This window comes from Danio rerio, chromosome 3 (assembly GCF_049306965.1).
Source record: "Danio rerio strain Tuebingen ecotype United States chromosome 3, GRCz12tu, whole genome shotgun sequence".
In the NCBI taxonomy this organism is placed as follows: domain Eukaryota; kingdom Metazoa; phylum Chordata; class Actinopteri; order Cypriniformes; family Danionidae; genus Danio; species Danio rerio.
In genome coordinates, this window is record NC_133178.1 from 5,639,692 (window position 1) to 5,661,090 (window position 21,399).

General features: G+C 38.2%; 2 protein-coding genes and 2 long non-coding RNA genes across 7 annotated transcripts; 1 reads left to right on the top strand and 3 right to left on the bottom strand.

Annotated features, from left to right (window-relative positions):
* Positions 1 to 295: 295 nt before the first annotated feature.
* LOC110437855 (uncharacterized) lies at positions 296 to 10,487 on the bottom strand. Its single transcript, XM_068217947.1, has 2 exons — positions 10,270 to 10,487; positions 296 to 3,949 (listed from the first exon to the last, which is right to left on the bottom strand). Exon 2 carries the CDS (start codon positions 3,942 to 3,944, stop codon positions 2,901 to 2,903), a length of 1,044 nt encoding a protein of 347 aa, XP_068074048.1. The 5' UTR covers positions 3,945 to 3,949; positions 10,270 to 10,487; the 3' UTR covers positions 296 to 2,900.
* Positions 10,488 to 10,543: 56 nt separating this feature from the next.
* On the top strand, positions 10,544 to 19,637 carry zmp:0000001228. 3 transcript variants are annotated; one of them, XM_073944054.1, is made up of 4 exons: positions 10,544 to 10,645; positions 10,758 to 10,852; positions 11,412 to 11,517; positions 16,716 to 19,637. In XM_073944054.1, exons 3-4 carry the CDS (start codon positions 11,463 to 11,465, stop codon positions 17,825 to 17,827), a joined length of 1,167 nt encoding a protein of 388 aa, XP_073800155.1. In that variant the 5' UTR covers positions 10,544 to 10,645; positions 10,758 to 10,852; positions 11,412 to 11,462; the 3' UTR covers positions 17,828 to 19,637. The 3 variants fall into 3 exon arrangements, 2 of the variants coding, with proteins under 2 accessions (XP_073800155.1, XP_073800154.1); XR_012400763.1 differs by lacking the exons at positions 10,758 to 10,852; positions 16,716 to 19,637 and adding an exon at positions 14,344 to 14,480; XM_073944053.1 differs by lacking the exon at positions 10,758 to 10,852.
* On the bottom strand, positions 11,672 to 20,856 carry LOC141381114 (uncharacterized). The gene is made up of 3 exons (XR_012400783.1): positions 18,099 to 20,856; positions 16,235 to 18,038; positions 11,672 to 13,480 (listed from the first exon to the last, which is right to left on the bottom strand). It is a non-coding gene; the product is annotated as an uncharacterized lncRNA (long non-coding RNA).
* On the bottom strand, positions 14,295 to 15,492 carry LOC141381113 (uncharacterized). 2 transcript variants are annotated; one of them, XR_012400782.1, is made up of 3 exons: positions 15,385 to 15,492; positions 14,740 to 14,786; positions 14,507 to 14,632 (listed from the first exon to the last, which is right to left on the bottom strand). It is a non-coding gene; the product is annotated as an uncharacterized lncRNA (long non-coding RNA). The 2 variants fall into 2 exon arrangements; XR_012400781.1 differs by lacking the exon at positions 15,385 to 15,492 and having other exon boundaries at positions 14,295 to 14,632; positions 14,740 to 15,380.
* Positions 20,857 to 21,399: the final 543 nt, after the last annotated feature.

The window sequence follows — 21,399 nt, forward strand, 5'->3', positions numbered from 1 at the left end:
AAAAGAGTAGACTGGCACTTTCATTTCTCTTCTTTTTCCCCTGTATTTCTTTGATTTATTCTCTTTACTGAGGTGTTCCTATCTTGTTTTGTAGATCTGTATCACAGCGAGCGATTATCTCTGCTTTTCTGCAGTAGACGTCATGTGTCATGAGTAAACATCTTAAATGTGGACATGCAACACAGAAAACACTTTAAATGTTAATATATTTTACTGATATGATGTAATAAAGCAGCAGAAATCATTTAACATTTTAAGAGAATGAGTTTTATAATAATATAAACTATGCAAATAGTTTTTACAATAAAGTTTTATTAATACAAGTCAACATAACTGCAATACATGAAATAATGACTAAGAATTTTTTTCTGATAAAACCAAGCAATTATGGATGTAAAACCAGCATTCAGATAGAAATCCACCATTCAGTGATCTCTTACACCCGCGTTGGTTTGTGTTGTTAAAATGTACACTGTATTTATTTTTAATGTTTAGATATTGCCTAATTAAAACACCTCAGGAGCCCCAACATCACTCTACACCCTACTATTTCCTCTAAATCGCACAAAACTTGTGTCATTCACACAAAGCAGCACAGAAGAATGACACCGGTTTTGTGCGATTTAGAGAAAATGGGGTGAAGAGTGACGACTCCCGAAATATTTTGCTCATATCTAAACGAAGTAAACAGATACAGTGTTTGTTTTAACGGCTCAAACCAGCACAAATTGAGCTCAAACAACCTGTACTGATTTGAAGTCATTTGAGCAACATGGGGTGAAAAGTGACGTCACACGTTCAAAAAAATAATGCTTAATATCTCAACACAAACGTTCATTTTTGCAGCACAAATCAGCACAAATGTAGCACAAACAAATGGCAAAGTTTGAGGATTATTTGTTTTTATGGGGTGCCAACTTAACGGAGGTTCAGCACCTGGTTCTGGGACATGTAGTTAGGGCAAACTTAAAACTCAGGCAAGGAGTCTTTGGGACCGAACCGGTGACAGGTTTACCCAGGAGAGTTCCTCTGGATTATAGCCCTCCCAGTCTATTATGGCCCGTTTCCAGTGAGTGGTACAGTACAAATCACCTTTATCAGGCTTGCGTTTACCTATAGGCGTGGTGTATGAAAGAAAGGTTCAGTCGACGTCATTCTCACTCGATGAAATGTCAAAGTAAAGCTGTACTGGTTGATCACATATGAGAAGCACTTCTAACAAAACAGATGCTTCATACACTTAAATACTTGTGTATAAATGATCATTACTAACTTTTCTATGAACAGGATTTGATGATAACTGCAGATCAATGATCAACAAGAAATATAGCCCACAGTCAGTGCAACCCTCTCATCTGTGTCTTAAATCTTCTCCAGCACATGCAGCCACTTGTTAGAGAGTAAGTAAGTCATTCTGTGTTTTTAAATAGTCCAGAAGGTGATGATAATAGATGAACAAGACTGATTATTCATGTTTGGTTGCTGACAGAATCATTTCCTCCTTTGTTTTTCATGCTTCACTCTCGTGTTTGTTTGTTTCTGAAAGGATCAGATGTCAGAAGCACTTCAATAGTCACGCACAGGATATTATCATCAGCTCAAGAAGTTTGTTATTTCAAATATAGACAAGCAACGAACGGCCATAAAAATGTACCAAACCATACCACTCAGTGTAACTACAACTACAGTAAATCAATGGTAGATTTCTGCTGTGTTTTCAGCACCATTTCATTTGGAAATTTCTTACATTTGCCACAAATGGTTCTGTGGACTGCCATTGTAGAATATTTTAATCGATCTATATCAATGAATTATCCTAAACTTAAAGAACAAAACATTCTCCAATATCTTTTAAATGTGTATTGACAGGGTTTAACACATTTTGGTGTTAAGAATACTGAGAGTTGAGCTCTTTCAGATGAAAATATTGATTTAACTATTGCCTTCATTTGATTCTGCCATCAAGTTACATGTAAAGACAAACAACTCAAAAACCAGAGGACTTGAAAAGAGGAATAAATACTTTTTTCGGCTCAAAGTGCATAGAGGATGGATCTACAGATATTTCATGTGAATAATGAACGACTCAAACCTGATAGAATATAAAATAATTGATCATTTCCCCTTTCTGCACATACAGCAATGAAAGAATCACTCTGAAAGGACTCGTTATTGCAGAGTCACATTAAAGATTTGTTCCAGAACGACCCATCAATACTGCAAGTTTGCATATCTGTACATTAAGGGCCTACTCATACTATGCCATCCGTACCGTGCCCAGGCCCGTTTCCCGGATCGTTTGAGAAGTGTGAGTGCGCTGAATCGGGCTCAAGCATGGTTCACTTGGCCGGCCCTGGCCTGGTTGGAAGAGATGTGCCTGAGCGCGGTTCACTTGGGCTTTGGCGCGGTACGCTTGTGTGTGAGTTCAAAACGCGCCAAAGCCCGAAACTGAAAGCGAGACATGACTTTTAAGGGACTGTTTCATATGGATTTATTAATCATTCTTACTGTTCAGTAAACGCAAACTGCCGTCGTTTATTAAAGACTCCTCACTGCACGCCAGCTGCGCGCCTTCAGCAGACCTCCTCACTCCTGCAGCACGAGAGCTTTATGATTGTTTATGAGCGCCAAAAGTGGCGGATCTGTCCGGTGAAATATCTGACTGCGTGTCACCGCATCCCTAAGGACTGTTTGGCGAAATATTTGACTTCATGTCTGCATAACAAACGACTGAAACGACATAACTAGAGAAATCTCCACTGTGCTGAACAGCACAGCATCGATGACGTAAGCGTGCCGAGGCCCATTTGTGGTGTGAGTGCTGGCCGTCGGGGGAGACAGGAGGGGGGACAAGCGTGCTTTGGCCCGGTTCGAGGAAACTACCTAGTGTGAGTACGGCCTCAGACGTGACACTCTTGTGCGTTTTTCAATGTTTCTGACTGACTGAATCTCACTTGTTTCTCTCCAGTGTGAATCCTCTCATGTACTTTCAAATGTGATAACTGACTGAATCTCTTGCCGCAGTGTGAACACTTATTAGGTTTCTCTCCGGTGTGAGTCCTCTCATGTCTTTTCTGGCTTCCTAACCGATTGAATCTCTTGTCGCAGTGTGAACACTTGTAAGGTTTCTCTCCCGTGTGAATCCTCTCATGTGATTTCAGATGTGGTAACTGACTGAATCTTTTGTCACAGTGTGAACACTTGTACGGTTTCTCTCCAGTGTGAATGCTCTCATGTGCTTTCAGGCTTAATAAATGACTGAATCTTTTACTGCAGTGTGAACACTTGTAAGGTTTCTCTCCAGTGTGTATCCTCTCATGTGTTTTCTGGGCTCCTAACTGATTGAATCTTTTGTCGCAGTGTGAACACTTGTACGGTTTTACTCCAGTGTGCGTCCTCTCATGTGCTTTCAGATGTGAGGTCTGACTGAATCTCTTGTCGCAGTGTGAACACTTGTACGGTTTCTCTCCAGTGTGAATCATCTGGTGTTGTTGTAAGTTTGCAGCAGTAAAAAAAGTCTTCTCACACTCAGAGCACACATACTCTCTCACACTGGTGTGGATCTTCTGATGATTTCTTAAATTTACTTCATTTGCAAAACTCTTTCCACACAAAGAGCATGAAGGCTTCCCCTTTATATGAACTCTAAAGTGTTTATTCAGGCTTGAAGCCAACAGAAATGATTTTCCGCATTGACCACATGTGTGTGTTTTCTTTCCAGAGTGGATCAACATGTGTCTATTAAGGGATGATGGGTCCCTGAAACTCTTCCCACACTGAGAACATGTGAATGGTTTCTCTCCAGTGTGGATCATCATGTGGATCTTGAGATTCTTTTTGTTTGCCAGACTCTTCCCACACTGAGTGCAGGTGACCCATTTTTTGTCTTTTCTCTTCGGTGAGTGAGCTTTTCCTCTCATTTTAACATGGTGTGTCTCCTCCATCAGGCCTGAAATAAAAGTGAAAAGACAGCATTTTATTTAAGTGATACAAAAAAATTATAGACAACAACTATAAAATCACGATTATTTCAGTCTTCAGCGAGTTACACCGATCTTTCAGTCACCTTCTTTATATAAATATTTAATATTTGCCCAAACTATTTTCCTTCATTCATTGAATTTCAACAGCTGCTGTAACACATTGAGCCACTAAACACTGTTCTTATGATGTTTTTCTACAGGAGGAAAATGTGAATTACTTCCAAACACTTCAACTATAGTCTGTGTTAGTAAATGCAAGACTATTGATGAAATCCAGGCAGAACACTGTAGGACAACATTTAACTGTTCTAGAGCCCACAGCTAATCAATCTGTCAGATTCAGGAGTGCATCACAGCTCTAAGAGGAAAACGGAAAAGGCAGAGAAATCTATGTGACCCTACTCATCCGAGATTAAGGATGCAACGATTATAGATTTTGTTTGTACGATTATAGTCTGGGAAATAATCACGATTATCACTATTATTATGCCTTCATTAATTTCAAAACACTACTAGTTTAGAAAATCAGATGAAAACTCCTTATATTTTGCAGTGTTGTTTATTGCTGCTCAGTAACCACTTCATACAGCACATAATAACATTAAAAACAAACAAAAGTCAATTTCTCTCTGTGTGCTTTAAATTAAAAGAAAAATTAAACAAAAGTAATAATTTTACACTGAAAATAAATGACAGATAAATACATAAAAATAAGTATATATATATATATATATATATATATATATATATATATATATATATATATATATATATATATATATATATATATAAAAAACATGCATTTGTCTAAAATGCATTTGACTGCCACCAGGCAGTCCTTATTGTTGAGCCCTGCAAAACCAACGTAAGATTATAATCATTTAATTCAATGCTGAAAGCTGCAAAGCAGGCATCAGTAACTAAATAGAAACATCAATGAAAGAGCAGACAAAAGAAAGGAAGAAAAGTCTCACTTCTACTACTCTTTAAACATTTCGGTTGTGGGAAAAAAGCAGGCGAGTCAGCCGACCCAAAATATGAGCGGGACCCATGCACCTGCACAACACCGTTCTTTGTCATGAGCCGCAGTTTCAGTTTAAACTTAGTAAAGGTAAACTTCTTTAATGATGTGTACAGTGTTAAATTTTACATTTAGCGGCCATTTGCGCTGAACACGCAGTGAATGCAACGTATTGAGGCCCCGTTTACACTAGTGCGATTCAGTTTTAAAACGACGTTTTAGAATGAAAACGATTCGCGTCCACACTAGCGTTTCACCCAGCGTTTCTGAACAACTCGCCGTCTACACCAAAACACTGAAAATGCAAATCACTTGACCACACACACACACACACACTCTCTGGTAGTGATGCTCCGATTAATCGGCCACCGGTCACGATCGGCCGATATTGGCTAAAAATAGCTTGATCGGCAAACCCCAAAAGCGCCGATTAAAAAATGCCGATCACTTGACACGAATTACTCGCACGACTTTTTCAACGTTGAAGGATTCGGATTTCTGTTTTTCAGTCCATCTCATCTTGGACCAACGTTTATAGTTTTCATCAACCTGTTTCTCAGTATTTAACTGTGAATTGATTTTAATTAATGAATAAGTTAAAACATTGCTTAATATAAGAATGTTCAGTGCATTTGCCAGTCTCTTTATACCTATTTTCAGGAGCCAGCAAACTAGGTCAGAGGTCATGGAGACCTTGAGTGGAACTGAGGGCTGAGTTGGAAGCAACTGTTTCTATTGTTATTTCTACGAGTTAATACTGTCTAAAATGTCTAAAGTGATTTTGCTGTTTTTACGGTTAAATCTTTTAAAGTGATTCTACTTTTTATTCAAGATAGACTTTGTATAGTAAGAATATAACTGCCTGAATGTAGATTATACCATTTTTTAACCAGTTTCGATAAAGATGGCTGAGAGTACACTCAGCCTTGGATAAGAAACAGATTATACTTTGTGTGTGTGTGTTTTATTTAATTGTTGATCCTTTCACAGGTCTGGAGTCAGCTCTAATCAGTCTAAAGGATGTCTGACGTTTATGTTTAGATATTGTTCAGAATATACGCACGAACCCCACGTGGAAATGTTCCTAGTCTATCTGTGTTTTAACCAATCAGGTTAGAACACCTATATGTTTGACGCAGTTAATGACGTTATGTAAGAGTATAATTGTTATTGATTGGTGATTGTAAGGCAGAGCGGCCTAGGAACTCATTGCGAGTGTTGAAGCTGGCTTCTGCTGATGAAACTACAAACTATCTTCAGTAAACTTAATTTATTTATTTAAATCTCTGACTCCGGCTCTTCTTCATCTACCAGACTGGTCATTCTTTGGGTTAAACTGTAAACTATCCCTACAACGTGCATACACAACGCACAGGTAAACATCAGCAGAGCAGAGCTTACCAGTGGCAACATGAATTCCCCCGTCTATTTGAAAGTGTCAAATGAAGACGTAAAGTTAGACGTTTACAATGTTTGTCGTGATAAAGTCCCTTGAGGTGGAAGCAAGCAACGGCATTTTAACACCACTAACATGATATATACATTAGAAGACGCCATACAACTGATTATGCGGAGTATGAGAAGCATGATTAAACGGCGTGAACCATGTAGCAGGGATAGTACGAGGTGGAAAGACATCGCGTTCAAAATCAGAATCATGGAATTATTTTGCCTCGACGAACAACCTGTGATATATGGAGTGCAGACGCCCGTTCAATGTCCCTGCTAAGCTAAGTTTTACATGTTGCTGCCAATTATAAAATGTAATCAGTGTATTAAGAGGCTACATGCAATTAAGCTGATCTGATGTGTGTTGGTCTGGCTGACCCCTCTTTGTTTGGAATAATTTTAAGTTATCGTCTGCCTTATTTGGGAAAGATGGCCTACAGTAGTCTTAAGCTCTCATTTTCTAAAATAAACACTTGGTGGACAAGATCTTGACTGTAGGCTTTCTACAGTATTTTTTAAATATAGTTAATTTAGAGTTAGTTTCATTTGTACAAATGGTGCAAACTCTGCTAGATTATAGATAAAAGATTCCCCTGCCATTATGTGATCGGCAGATCATGATTTTTGCGATCGGCTCCAAAAATGCTGATCGGAGCATCTCTACTCTCTGTCATGCGCTGCAGATATCTACCCAGATGAGAGCTGTGCTAGTCTGAGTGTTCATCAAGCATCTCCCGCTGGATCTAATCTCACTATATTTGATAAACGTGATATTTCATTCATATTGTTGTCTTTATCTAACAACATATTCCCCGACTTTGGTCTTTTGAATCTATTACTTGTACTAACGTGTTCTGGCTGAGCGCAGAGATAAGTCAATGATCAATGTCACCACGAACACTCTTGATATTGACTGAGCGCTTGTCTTTATTTCCTATAATGTATAAACTTAATGTACGTTATACTTTTATAATGGCCATAATTGATTATTAACACTGATATTCAACAAAAGAGAGGGAGTTTCGTATTTTCACTAAAATTGAAAGGAGGCAGTGATGTACGCTCTGTCTTGTTATAAATATGCATCCAGTGAAGATGACGCTCATATATGCAGCACAACGCTTCAACATTTCTGCTGTCTGTAAGTTGTTAATATCAAAATGAAAATAGCAGTTTCGTATATCATGTTTTCATATATATATATATATATATATATATATATATATATATATATATATATATATATATTGTAATGGAAATTCATTTTTAGATGAGCTTTATATGTTAGAAACTTGTCTAAGTCTCATTATTACATGTGTGTGTATCTGTGTTCTCCATATGTTCATCATAAAACCTATGTGTACATTTTTATAGATAACTATATTTCTTTAGGTGAAAGCTTTTTCATTATCCTAAGAAGGATGTGTGGTTGTTATGAGCATATCGCACGAACAGCAGAAGACGCCTGACGTAATTGTAGATGAGGCCTTATTGGGAGTTGACCTCGTAAGTAGTACAAACCAGATAAAAGGGTGAACACACTTGACTTCAGTATCTCACTCTGCAGAAACTGTTGTTGCTGTATGACTGTGATCTTCTTTATAAAGAATAAAACTTGTAAAAGACATCCCGGGTAAGACTTTGTTTCTTGACCACTGAGAGAGCCTCCTTAGAGAAAATAGCCACTACAATATATATGAATATATATATATATATATATATGAGCAATATTCCACATGGAGTGTGCGATATGGCTGTATATCGGCACTGGTGGGTGCACGCCTCCCACCAGTGCCGATATACAGCCATATCGCACTTCTACGAGTTTTTACAACAGTGTGATGACATAATTGTGTATATAAAAACAAAATCAAACATGGAGAGTTTCAAAAACCCTTTTGTTTGTGGAACTACTTTCTTCCGCGTTGGATTCAAATCATAAGCTGACAGTTAAACAGCTGAGCAAGCATCTTTTAAACTTTAGATCTGTAGTGTCTGCTTTTTGCTGGCTGTATGTGGGCGGAGTAATACACAAAGGGTAAAGAGGCTGTAGGAGTTCTGATATTGCAGAATATCGCACGGCTATCAGCCAATCAGATTTGAGAACCAGACAGAACTGTTTTGTGTGTGTGTGTGTGTGTGTGTGTGTGTGTGTGTGTATATATATATATATATATATATATATATATATATATATATATATATTTTTTTTTTTTTTTTTTTTTTAAATCCCTGTGCTTATTAAGATTATTTTTCTTACCCCATTGGCAAATTATTTTGTTTGTTTTAAGCAAACAATCACTTATTTTGAGGTGTTTTTTTTTCAGAAAACAAGACATAATTTCTTTTGCTGTTTCATGTGTCTAGTACAGGGGTCTCAAACTGCCGGCTTGCGGGCCATTTGCTCATATCGTCACATTAGATTTATAAGGTTCTTCTATCTGACATTCTTGTCAAAATTGAGTTAACATATTCTTATCAAATGACATCTTATTTACATTATGGGATGTTTTTTGATAAGTTGTTGACATTTTAAGACTTTTTTTATTTTAAAACAAATGTTACACACATACTGTCTGCAAAAACTTTGAAGTTCAGTATCTTTAAGTCAGAACGCTGACAGAACCATAATTCTAAGGTGACGATATGTCAGGAACTTGACAGAATAAACCCGAGGAAAGAATGTTTGAGTGCATCAGTGACATCAGGTTTTACACTTTTTTTTTGTTGTGCTTGAATGTTAAAGCGGCCCTCATATAAATTGTCAATCACTGATATGCCCCCGCCAATTTGAGTTTGAGAGCCCTGGTGTAGTATGTATCTTGATTTAAGATTTTCTTAGATATTTGGATTGAAAACAGGACAAAACTACTAAGTTAGTTATTATTATGATTATTATTTTACAGCTCAGTGATGTTCAAGGACAACATGTTTGTGCACTTTCTAAAGATTTTAGTTCTGTTTTTGAATAAAGGGTTGGAAATTAATAATTTTCTTTAAAAATAATCTGCTTCATCAAATAATCAAAAAAACAATCCACAGATTATCAAAATATTAATTATTAAAATAATCGTTAGTTGCACTTGCAGCCATAAAAAAGGTACATTTGAGTGTGTAACAGAAGAGTACGCAAACTTTGACACATACTCCTTCCTCATTAACTGAACGTTATGTTGTTTAGTCACGTCCCCTTTCAATCATCTCCACACATCATCCACATTTCTTCCATATTTAATTCCCTACATTATTGGAGATTCAGCTGTGTGTTAATCTGCTATTAACAAGTCTTTCATGCAGAGAATCTCCTCAGGTCTTTGGATAATAATAATTCGTGTAGCGGTAGTAATGGAGCAAGTTAATGCTGGAAAATAGAAAAATGCTAAAAGAAAAGGAGAAAACGAACAGTCCAGCTTACAGAACTAAAATGCCCATCAGTGCTTCACACCCCAGTCCAGCAGGTGACAGTAGAGCACCTTTAATGCTGATTCACCACAAAACATCTACAGAAGAAGAGTCCAGTGGAGGAGCTCCAGACTTCTGTTCTGTGTTTACTTTATTATTAAAGTTTTTGCTTCTAAATGGGCGAGTTTGAACTACGAGTACAATAGAATAAATCTTTAGTAACTTAATATAGCTTAGCTTAATTTTTTACTTGCTTATAAAGGACTCAGTGTTATAATTCAGTCAGGAAAGCATGAAATTTGCATCTTACTGCCTTAATCTTGCTTTTGTGCGATACCCTCTAAAAATATGAACTGTTAAAGAAGAAAAGTAACATAATTAAGGACAGAATCATAAATAAGGAGAGAATCATACCTGTTTGTGTATGAAATATCAGCTGAAATAAAGTGCAGCGTTCCTGATCGCTTCTGTAGAGGAATTTACAGTTGAGCCCCAATATATACTGAATAAAGGCAAGCAGCTGAAGTGTCCGTCAGATAAACAGTCTGGCAGCAGAAGGTTCAATATAAAAGCTGGAGTGTGTTGTCGTGATTTCTTCAGCACTGAACCTCCACACGAGTTTTCCTTGCTCTGAGCTTTTACTCGGATAATGCCTCTGCTAACTGTGTGCTCAGCACTACTGCCATCTAGAGGACAATAACAGCAGCATCCACTAATCGCCACATGCGGAGATCGGAGAGAGCAGAGGTTTATTTCCTCTTCTGTTGCGGGTGTTGTTCGTCTGTTCAGAGTAAGTGTATGATATCTGACCATAGTAGCGTTCGCAGACTGGCGGGAATTATCTTGCGGTTTGAACCGCTTTAACATATGTGCTCAATGCTAATATACTCTCTTGTTTTTAGCTCGATGCTACGCTGTAAACACTCTTGTAATGTCTTACTCACGGGTTATCTGGACACCTTTCATTTGTGTCTCCATCTAATTCATTCACTAAGAGGTAGTTTAATGCTGATTATATTGAATATTGACTGTTTAACTGAACATATGCTTGTGTAAACTCTTGAAGAGACGCAAACGCTTTATTTTGCAGTAAAACAGAATTTGGGATTAGTATAATAATATAAAACACTTAATTCATTAAAATATTGAGAGATAAATGTAAGCAATCAGAGACATGATCACGCTGCACACATGACATGTAGAATCGGCCACTCAAGACTTACACACACATTTATTGAACAGGGGAGAAACACCTATTTGTAGCTTGTGCGAGAATATTTTGATGATGAAACATATTTTAATAGGATGTATTTTTAAAATGATATTAGAGCGTGTTTTAATTAAAAAAATATATTGAGGAAAATGTTTAGAAATGTGTTTTCTGGAGGAATTTTACAATATTTATCATTGATAAGACTGAAAGACTTTATAAGACTTTTTATCAGTGTTGTTGTTTGTATGTTTTAAATACAATTAATTATTGATTTTTAAGAAACAGTTATGGTTGTAAATTATATACTGAATATTTAATGCAAGTGTTTCTGTTATAAATGCAGGAATATTCCCATCAGGCTCAAGTGAAGAGTTTACTGAAGGACAGCGAGAACATGAGTGATCCAGAACCCTGCAGAATTAAACCTGAAGATACTGAACAACAAATAGGTTGGTTTTTATTCCTGATTCTTCATTAATAAGCCTGAAGAACAATAATGATGAAAAGCTTTTTCTGAGTTATTGAACAACCACAAAAAAACTAATGATTTTATTTAAAGACAGAAAAAAGTAAATGTAAAAAATAGGGACTGAAACTCAGTTGTCTTTTATTCCCATTTAATATCACAATAATCTTAAATACTACAATAACAACATCAACACTATAGAGCTCTGCACGGTCAAGCACCCCTGTACATTTAAGATCTTTGAAGCAGTCACTCCTGTAGCCGGTCTCTGAGGTCTTCTGGCAAAGACCTTTAAAGGCTGATTTATACTTCTGCGTCAAACGCCGTCATATGCTACAGCGCTGACGCATAGCCCTTCGCCGTGGCCGTCGCTGACCTGCACCTCTCAAAAATTGTAACTACACGTCGCAACGACGCGTAGCGCAAGCGCTGTGATTGGTCGGCTTGGTAGCGCTGACGAGTCTGGGCGGGACCGAGAGCCGCGCAAATGGCGCAAGCTAGACGCGAGCCCAATGGAGCGATTGTTTACAAGTGTGGAGTCCCGTGAAGGAGCTCCGGATGGAAAGTTTTGTTCTGTGTTTACCTCATAGTTAAAGTTGTTGCACGTCCGCCGGTTCCTGCCTCAAAATGAGCGAATTTGAGCCACTTGTACATCCAGGAAATGTTCAGGAAAAGCAAAACAGCAGCGAAGAAACTTGACACAGAGGAACATTTACACCTCACTGCCAACTAGCGTTTCGGAAGTGTTAATTCAGACCAACAGAGACAGCGCACAGAAGTATAAATGCACAGCTGCGCGCGTTGCATGCGCCGTGGGTTACGCCGGTCACTTGACGCAGAAGTATAATCAGGCTTTAGCCAGAACTCGTCCTAAGACTTAAAGGGCCATGAAACCCCCTCATTTCAGCTGGGTGTTTTCACACCTCTACTTTGGAAAAAGTTAGAAAAGTGGGCGTGTCCAGCTCTGTTTAGGGGGGAGTGTCGGAGGAAGAAAAGAGGCTTGGTGTGGGAGTGTCTATTTGGGCACGCTGAATTTAAATTAATTAAATTAATCATGATAAAACAGGCGGCAGCTGTGCTCTGTCACTTTAATGATTTCGCTTTCATGTGTCTTTTGATCCTCAACTCGTTTGTTTATTACAAAATGAGGGTTAATATGAATAATCACTAAACACAGCGTTTTAACACCTATTTGAACATTAAAGCGCTCACGTTAATGACTTTATATGTGTGTGCGCTCTGCTCGTCACAATGTGCGAATGAGATCAAGTGCAGACAGCATGCTTCTGACTGTGTCTGCGCGCCGCACACACACGCACAAAAGCATGCAGTCTTTCGCGCTTTTAATAGCAACAAGTGAGGACAACTGGACAGGGGGCGGTAAATAATAATATAATCGTTTATCTCGATTAATGATTTTTAATAATCGTTAGAAGCCATAATCGACATCGGATTTTCGATTAATTGCAAAGCCCAATTTTACGGTAAATATTTGGTTGACGAGCTGCAGTTGTTTGCTGGCAAATTTAACCGAATAGAGCATCCCTATTGTCTTTAGTTTATTTCAGCTTAGTTGCCAAGATTCTGTAGACATGCAGTAAGTGGTGTACAGTGGAAGAGCCAGTTATGCAAAAATTGATATTTTAATATAATAAGAATTCATTGAGATTGAATGATCTGAAATGCATAACTTAATGATTTATACAATTTAAAAACATTTACTTTGGTATTTTGGCTTCCGACAGCAATACGTCATGAGGTCATTAGTTCATACGTTTAAGTCAGATTGCAGTTATGGATGTTGGAAGCAACACAGTTTTTTGACCGAGCTGATCGAGTCTATTGTAACTTTTTCTATTGTAACTTTTTGTAACAATTTTTTTTGGTTTTCAAAAAGGCTCAATTAATCCTTGTGTAAATTGACTACCCTTTCAATAGGTTTGTGGCTGTTTCTTATGGAAGTTTTTTCCTAACAAAATTAAAATGAAAATTCAAATGCTTAAAAGATCAAATGATAAATCAAATGCTCAAACTATAAATCAAATGCTCAAACCGACATTGCAAATGATAAATCAAATCCTCAAACTGACTCTGCAAATAATAAATCAAATCCTCAAACTGACATCGCAAATGGTGAATCAAATGCTCAAACTATAAATCAAATCCTTAAACCGACATTGCAAATGGTGAATCAAATGCTCAAACAACTCTGCAAATGGTGAATCAAATGCTTAAACGACACCTCAAATGGTGAATCAAATCCTCAAATTGACATCGCAAATGATAAATCAAATGCAAATGAGATGTCAATCAACCAGCATAGGCGGAGATTTAAGGCGGAAGAGTTTGTTGTTGACAACAACCGGTAGCGCTACGACTTTTTCAAGGCGTTCAGATTTGCGTGCACTATTCCACGTCGTATCTGTATAAACTCGTGAAAGAGAAAACGAGAAATCTTCTACTGCTTCTGTCCACATTCTGAAGTGTTCATCAGATGGGTACATCTATTATAGGAGGCCACGAAAAACCATACGGCAAGATAATAAAAAAGTTACATAACTGACGTTACAATATAGTGAATAGTCACTAGACAAAAGTAGCCAAGGTGAGTACATCTTAATTTTCAGTCAAAAAATGAAATAATGTAGTTATACATTATTGAAATTATTAATGTATTCATCAACAATTAAAGAAAATATGGATGTATGATTAAAAGAATTAATAATAGTAACCATGATAAATAAATACAAGTCAACAAGGTACAAAACTAAGCTTTATTCAAACTTATTCAAACAATCATGTATTTCAGACAAAACCCCATGTTCTGCTGCATGCTGGACTTCTGGACTTCACTTGTTTTTGCCATCACATCCCATCAGTGCTGCAGTCAGACTGGAACAGAGTTGTGAGGTGAGGCTGTCCATGCCTGAGAAACCGATTCATACTGAAGATGAAGAGACCACACCAGCATCTGGCTCAGATGAGGACACGCAGGCAGGTGGAGGGATGCAGGGTCTTGTCCATGGCACTACAGCATCTTCAACATTTACTTCATCAGCACACTGCTGTTCTTCATCATCATCACTGCTCACACCAGTCTGAGGACATTTCAGATTATGCAAAGCTCTTAATAAAGAAGTCATTTAACAGCACACTTTTTGAGTTTCATTTGAGTTCTGAATTGGAAGTAATAACATGATCTTACTTCATGTTTTGAATTCAGGTTTTCTCTGTTTTCTTGCCTTGCAAGTCCTGCTCCAGCCCAGAAATGGCATATAAATCAACATTAAAGAAATTGTTGTAATAGCGGTTTGAAACAACAATATTTTGTTAAACAAATATGATGGTAGCATTTGTTCAGTCACTCTGCATCAGCTAACACACAAACATGTGTGCTTCCTTCTCTATAACAACCAGACAAGTCACGTTACCTCTGTGATTTGTGTGCTCAAAATTATACTTTCATAAATGTATCACCAACTGAACAGAAGAAAACATTACTGTATTAATATTACATGTATCTAACCTAAGCTGAATTGACAAAAGTGCATTCTACATCAGCATAAACAAATCACTCAGACGTCTGTTTAATGTTATAATTTGCTAATCTGCTATACCTCCTATATTTTTCTGTCACACATTGAATAATCGTCTTTATGTAAATTAACGTTTGAAACGTAACGTCATGTGCTTACAGAAGTTCCTACATGATAATTTACAGCAAGATAAAATAAATATACTGTAAAGCATCTTTACACTTTCAGTAATTCTACAGTTCACTGTACAGTAGCTCAACTATTGCTATTTTACTGTAACTTAAGGAACCGTCTTTCTGGATTTAATTACTTACATGTAAGAAGTCTAAATCCATCCAGTTTTCCACAATGTGACGTAGCATCATCATCTTGCCGTATGGTTTTTCGTGGCCTCCTATGATAGATGTACCCATCTGATGAACACTTCAGAATGTGGACAGAAGCAGTAGAAGATTTCTCGCTTTCTCTTTCACGAGTTTATACAGATACGACGTGGAATAGTGCACGCAAATCTGAACGCCTTGAAAAAGTCGTAGCGCTACTGGTTGTTGTCAACAACAAACTCTTCCGCCTTAAAGCTCCGCCTATGCTGGTTGATTGACATCTCATTTGCATTTGATTTATCATTTGCGATGTCAATTTGAGGATTTGATTCACCATTTGAGATGTCAGTTTGAGCATTTGATTCACCATCTGCGGAGTCGTTTAAGCATTTGATTCACCATTTGCAGAGTTGTTTGAGCATTTGATTCACCATTTGCAATGTCGGTTTAAGGATTTGATTTATAGTTTGAGCATTTGATTCACCATTTGCAATGTCGGTTTAAGGATTTGATTTATAGTTTGAGCATTTGATTCACCATTTGCGATGTCAGTTTGAGGATTTGATTTATCATTTGCGATGTCAGTTTGAGGATTTGATTTATCATTTGCGATGTCAGTTTGAGGATTTGATTTATCATTTGAGGAGTCGGTTTGAGGATTTGATTCACCATTTGCAAAGTCCGTTTGAGCATTTGATTTATCATTTGCAGAGTCAGTTTGAGGATTTGATTTATCATTTGCAATGTCGGTTTGAGCATTTGATTTATAGTTTGAGCATTTGATTTATCATTTGATCTTTTAAGCATTTGAATTTTCATTTTAATTTTGTTAGGAAAAAACTTCCATAGTTTCTGCCCCATTGACTTCCATTATAATCACTTTTTTTGATTGCAAAGCCATGACACCAAATAATCATGCATTTTTGGTTGTTGGTGGTTTACCTAGTTGTGAAGTGGTACAATTTGTCAATTTTACTGTTGATCATCAGTTCGCACAATTAACCCTTTAGATAGGCCTGTGCAAAAGCTATATAGTAACGCCACAAATTATATAGTGCGTGCAGAAATACACTGAGAGCTGAGGTGAATCTTTTTTTCTCAGACATATCAAAGTAAGTGTGCAAATGTCTGTCTTACACTCTCTCTCTCACACGCACACACACACACACACACACACACACACACTATACTCCATATAAAAGGTAGAAACTAAGCTTTTTTTTGCACTGCAACTGATGATCAACAGAATTAAAATTAAAGCTTGTATAGCCAATGATTTTAGCAACTTTTGCTTTAAAAACCTGTTTTTTTTTTTATTTCAGACCTAATTGAAGAAAATGTGGCGAGTAAAGAGGAAGAACATCATGTCAAAGTTGAGGAAAAATATCTTAAGATTCACATGAGTATGATTCACACTGGAGAAAAATCATTGACATGCACTCAGTGTGGGAAGAGCTTTAGCCAATTATCAAACCTTAATAAACACATGAAGATCCACACTGGAGAGAAACCATTCACCTGCACTCAGTGCGGGAAGAGTTTCATCCAATCATCATCTCTCAATCTACACATGATGATCCACACTGGAGAGAAACCATTCACGTGCACTCAGTGTGGCAAGAGCTTCATCCAATCATCGTCCCTTAATCTACATATGAGAATCCACACTGGAGAGAAACCATTCAGATGCACTCAGTGTGGGAAGAGTTTCAGCCAATCATCATCCCTTAATCTACACATGAGGATTCACACTGGAAAGAAACCATTCACATGTACTCAGTGTGGGAAGAGCTTCAACCAATCATCAAACCTTAATCAACACATGAAGATTCACACTGGAGAAAAACCATTCACGTGCATTCAGTGTGGAAAGAGTTTCAGCCAATCATCAAACCTTAATCACCACATGAGGATCCACACTGGAGAGAAACCATTCACATGTACTCGGTGTGGGAAGGGTTTCAGCCAGTCATCATCCCTTAATCTACACATGAGGATCCACACTGGAGAGAAACCATTCAGATGCACTCAGTGTGGGAAGAGTTTCGGTCGATCATCACAGCATGATATACACATGAAGAGCCACACTGGTGTGAGAGAGTATGTTTGCTTTGAGTGTGAGAAAACCTTTATTACATCTGGAGAGTTGAAACTGCACCAGAGGAATCACGCTGGGGAGAAACCGTACAAGTGTTCACACTGCGACAAGAGGTTTAATCAGTCAGAACATCTGAAAAGACATGAGAGGACTCACACTGGAGAGAAACCGTACATGTGTTCACACTGCAACAAGAGATTCAGTCAGTTACCACATTTGAAAACACATGAGAGGATTCACACTGGAGAGAAACCGTACAGATGTGATCAGTGTCTACAGAGTTTCGCTCATTTGGTGCAGCTTAAGAAACACATGGACCAAAAGCTGCACACATGACATGAATACAGCATAACATTTTTTTTTATATGCAAAGGAGCTTTTGGTTTGGTGTGCACCCCCCTTTGAGTCCTTAAAATCTCTCTGCGAGTGATCCTACAGATGCGGATACATCTGTACAGCTCTGCTGCTTCACTGTCCAGTGTGTTCATGTGGCTAGTGTTGTTGTTTTGGATGATGTTCTCTGTCTGACCCACTCAATGAGAAACAACTCAATGGGAAGAAACCATACATCAAAGAATGCAGAGCTCCAGGACACGCCCGTATCCACACTGGAAGAGAGATCATCATCTACAGCTTAACCTCGCGAAAACGGAAATGCTTTCTGCCAACCCGACTCTACACCAAAACTTTTCAATCCAGATGGACGGGGCAACCATTACTGCATCCAAAATGGTAAAAAGCCTTGGAGTAACCATTGATGACCAACTAAACTTCTCTGACCACATTTCTAGAACTGCTCGATCTTGCAGATTCACACTCTACAACATCAAAAAGGTCCGACCCTTCCTATCTGAACATGCAGCTCAACTCCTTGTTCAAGCTCTTGTTCTCTCCAGACTGAACCATTGCAACTGTCTACTAGCCGGGTTTCCAGCTAACTCTATCATACCTCTTCAGCTGCTTCAGAACGCAGCAGCACGAGTGATCTTTAATGAACCTGAAAGAGCACATTTCACTCCACTGCTCATCCGTTTGCACTGGCTGCCAGTTGCTGCTCGCATGATGTTTGCTTACAAAGTGACTTCAGCCTTTGCTCCTTCTTATCTGCTCTCACTTCTGCAGATCTATGTGCCCTCCAGAAACATCTGTTCTGTGAATGAACGTCGCCTCGTGGTTCCATCCCAAAGAGGGAAGAAATCACTTTCCCGAACTCTCACGCTCAATCTGCCCAGTTGGTGGAATGAACTCCCTAACTGCATCAGAACGGCAGAGTCACTCGCTATTTTCAAGAATAGACTAAAAACTCAACTATTTAGTCTCCACTTTACTTACTAATATGCAACTCCCTCTCTGGCTCCACTGCTAACTGTACTAAAAACATTTACATTACCAATGCTTTGCTTTTTACATTTTACACACCTAAAACTTGCCTACAGCACTTATTCGTTGTTGCTCTTATAGTTGTGTAAATTGCTTCCTTGTCCTCATTTGTAAGTCGCTTTGGATAAAAGCGTCTGCTAAATGACTAAATGTAAATGTAATCACTATGGGTAGCTCAAAGGTGTTTAGGACACTAAATCAATTACCTGTAAAATCTTGGTGAGATTTTCCATCTGCTTGAATGAACTCAAAAAGTACGTTATTTCTGCTCGAGATTGTACACAGTTACATCATTTCATGATCTTAATCTTCAATTTGGTTTGCAGTATTCATGGGGACCAAAAAGTCACTTCCGTTACGCTCGCTGCCATATTTGTTTCCGATATGGTCACACTCACAACTGCAGCGCATTAAAATGAGATTAAATAAAGATATATTTTGATAAAAAATTAAACAACTACTGGTTCTGATGTTTTTAATTATACCTCGAACTGTGTTTTGTTCCTTCAACTTTTCTGTGTCTCCAACTTTCTTTTCGTGAAGTTTATTTATAAACTAATTTCGAGAGGATCACATGCTTATGATTGCTTGTCAGTTCAGTTTTCAGTGTTTCAGTTCAGTTTAGCTCAGTTCAGTGTGGTTTAATTGTCACTGTTGAGAATTCAAACACTGAAGAGCAAATCCATCGATGCGCAGCTCTACAGGTCCTGAACCATGCAAGCCAGTGCCGACAGCGGAGAGGAAAGAACTTCACCAATTAACGAAAGTGAAGAATTAAAAAATCTCGAGAGAAACCAGGCTCAGTTGGGCACGACCATTTCTCCTATGGCCAAAGGTCTTGTGCAGAGCTACAGTCTAGACACTGGAGAGTGCTGGATGTCAGCTGTGCCTGGAGCATCACAGGAATCAGTCTCATGCTCTCCACTTTTCCATGACCACCACAGCAGCTGCTCAGGATACGGCCTGGTCCGGGATTGCAGAAACCTTAGGATCATCTCATCATCACAGGTCTTGGATTGCATCAGTGGCACTGCATACTCTCTGGGGGCTTTGGGATGCCCAGGTGGAAGTAGAGAATAAAGACCGGCCTTCCAGGACCGAGTTTGGACACCCCTGGTCTATATAAGAGAGATATGTGGAGCACATTCATGCATCATACTGCTATGGGATGCATTGAGTGTATGCTTTACTAGAAAGATAGGTATTTAATCTAGTTTTGAATTGAGAGAGTGTGTCTGGACGTTATCAGGAAGGTTATTCCAGAGTTTAGGAGCCATAAATGAGAAGGCTCGACCTCCTTTACTCGACTTTGCTATTCTAGGTACCACCAGAAGCCCTGAGTTTTGAGGTCTTAAAGAGCGAGTTGGATTATAGCGAGACAGAAGGTTGGTTTGATAAACAGGAGCTAGATTATTTAAAGCTTTGTAAGTAAGAAGTAATATTTTAAAATCAATACAAAACTTAGCAGGCAGCCAGTGTAATGAGGATAAAATTGGAGAGGGGTCTGGATGCAGACCTGGTGCAGTGCAATCAGAGCTGTATCCATCGCTTGTTAATGCACTCACCTAACCCCACCCGTCACAGTGATGTCACTCACTCCATTGATTGCATTGTGTCTGACATTGCATCGCTGAGTGATGCAATCTCAGCTTGCATCATAAAGGCCGCATCCAGATTGTTCAAAGGGCTTCTTTTACATTCTGCTGCTGACTAATAAGCATTTGCAGCGTCACTTTAATAGGCGGGACTTGGAAGAGGAAGAGAAGCAGGTGTGCTGAGCATTTCGCGAACTGAAATCGCTGCAAAGTGAAAGTTATCTGCTTACGTTTACATGCAGAATAACACCACTGCTGATGTATATAGTTGAAAGTTATCTGCTAATGTTTACATGCAATAACGCCTAATGTCTGATTTTGGAGTAGTAATTGATAACAGTTGACTAATAAGCTTGCTTCCATGTGCAGTATACTTAATGGAGGTAATGTAAACACTTTACATAGATAAACGTGATTGTTTCATCTAGTTATTTACCACTTACACTTGTTGATTTATTCTATTATAGAAAATGTGCCTCAGTCACGTTTAGTGGACTACTGGCGCCCTCTTGTGGACAGTTAGGGAACAACTGCTCTGATTATTTGCATTTACATGTTGTGCAGTTACTGCAATTAGTATTACTATTTTATAATTATTAATATTGTTATTTGCTGTTCTAATTGTTATTTATATAATTACTTATGTGAGATTTTTGTATTGTTTTAGAAAACCACAACTTATCTTCAGTAAATGTCCGAATGAGATCTGGAGTCTGAGTGAATTTCTTATAGATGACAGTAAACAGTTCTGTCTGCAGGGATTCAAACACACCCAATCATCTCAATATGAACAATTGAGATGATATTGTCATATTTTCTAGACGTGGTAAGAACTCTGGCAGCTGCACTTTGTACTAGCTGGAGTTTGTAAATAGAGGATGCTGGGCAGCCAGCAAAAAGAGCATTACAGTAATCCAGCCTAGAAGTCATAAA

Coding starts and splice junctions, on each gene's coding strand:
- zmp:0000001228 (XM_073944054.1), top strand. CDS start 11,463: ATGAGTGATCCAGAACCCTGCAGAATTAAACCTGAAGATACTGAACAA. Junction 11,518..16,715: donor AGATACTGAACAACAAATAG/GTTGGTTTTTAT, acceptor TTTTTATTTCAG/ACCTAATTGAAGAAAATGTG.
- LOC110437855 (XM_068217947.1), bottom strand. CDS start 3,944: ATGGAGGAGACACACCATGTTAAAATGAGAGGAAAAGCTCACTCACCG.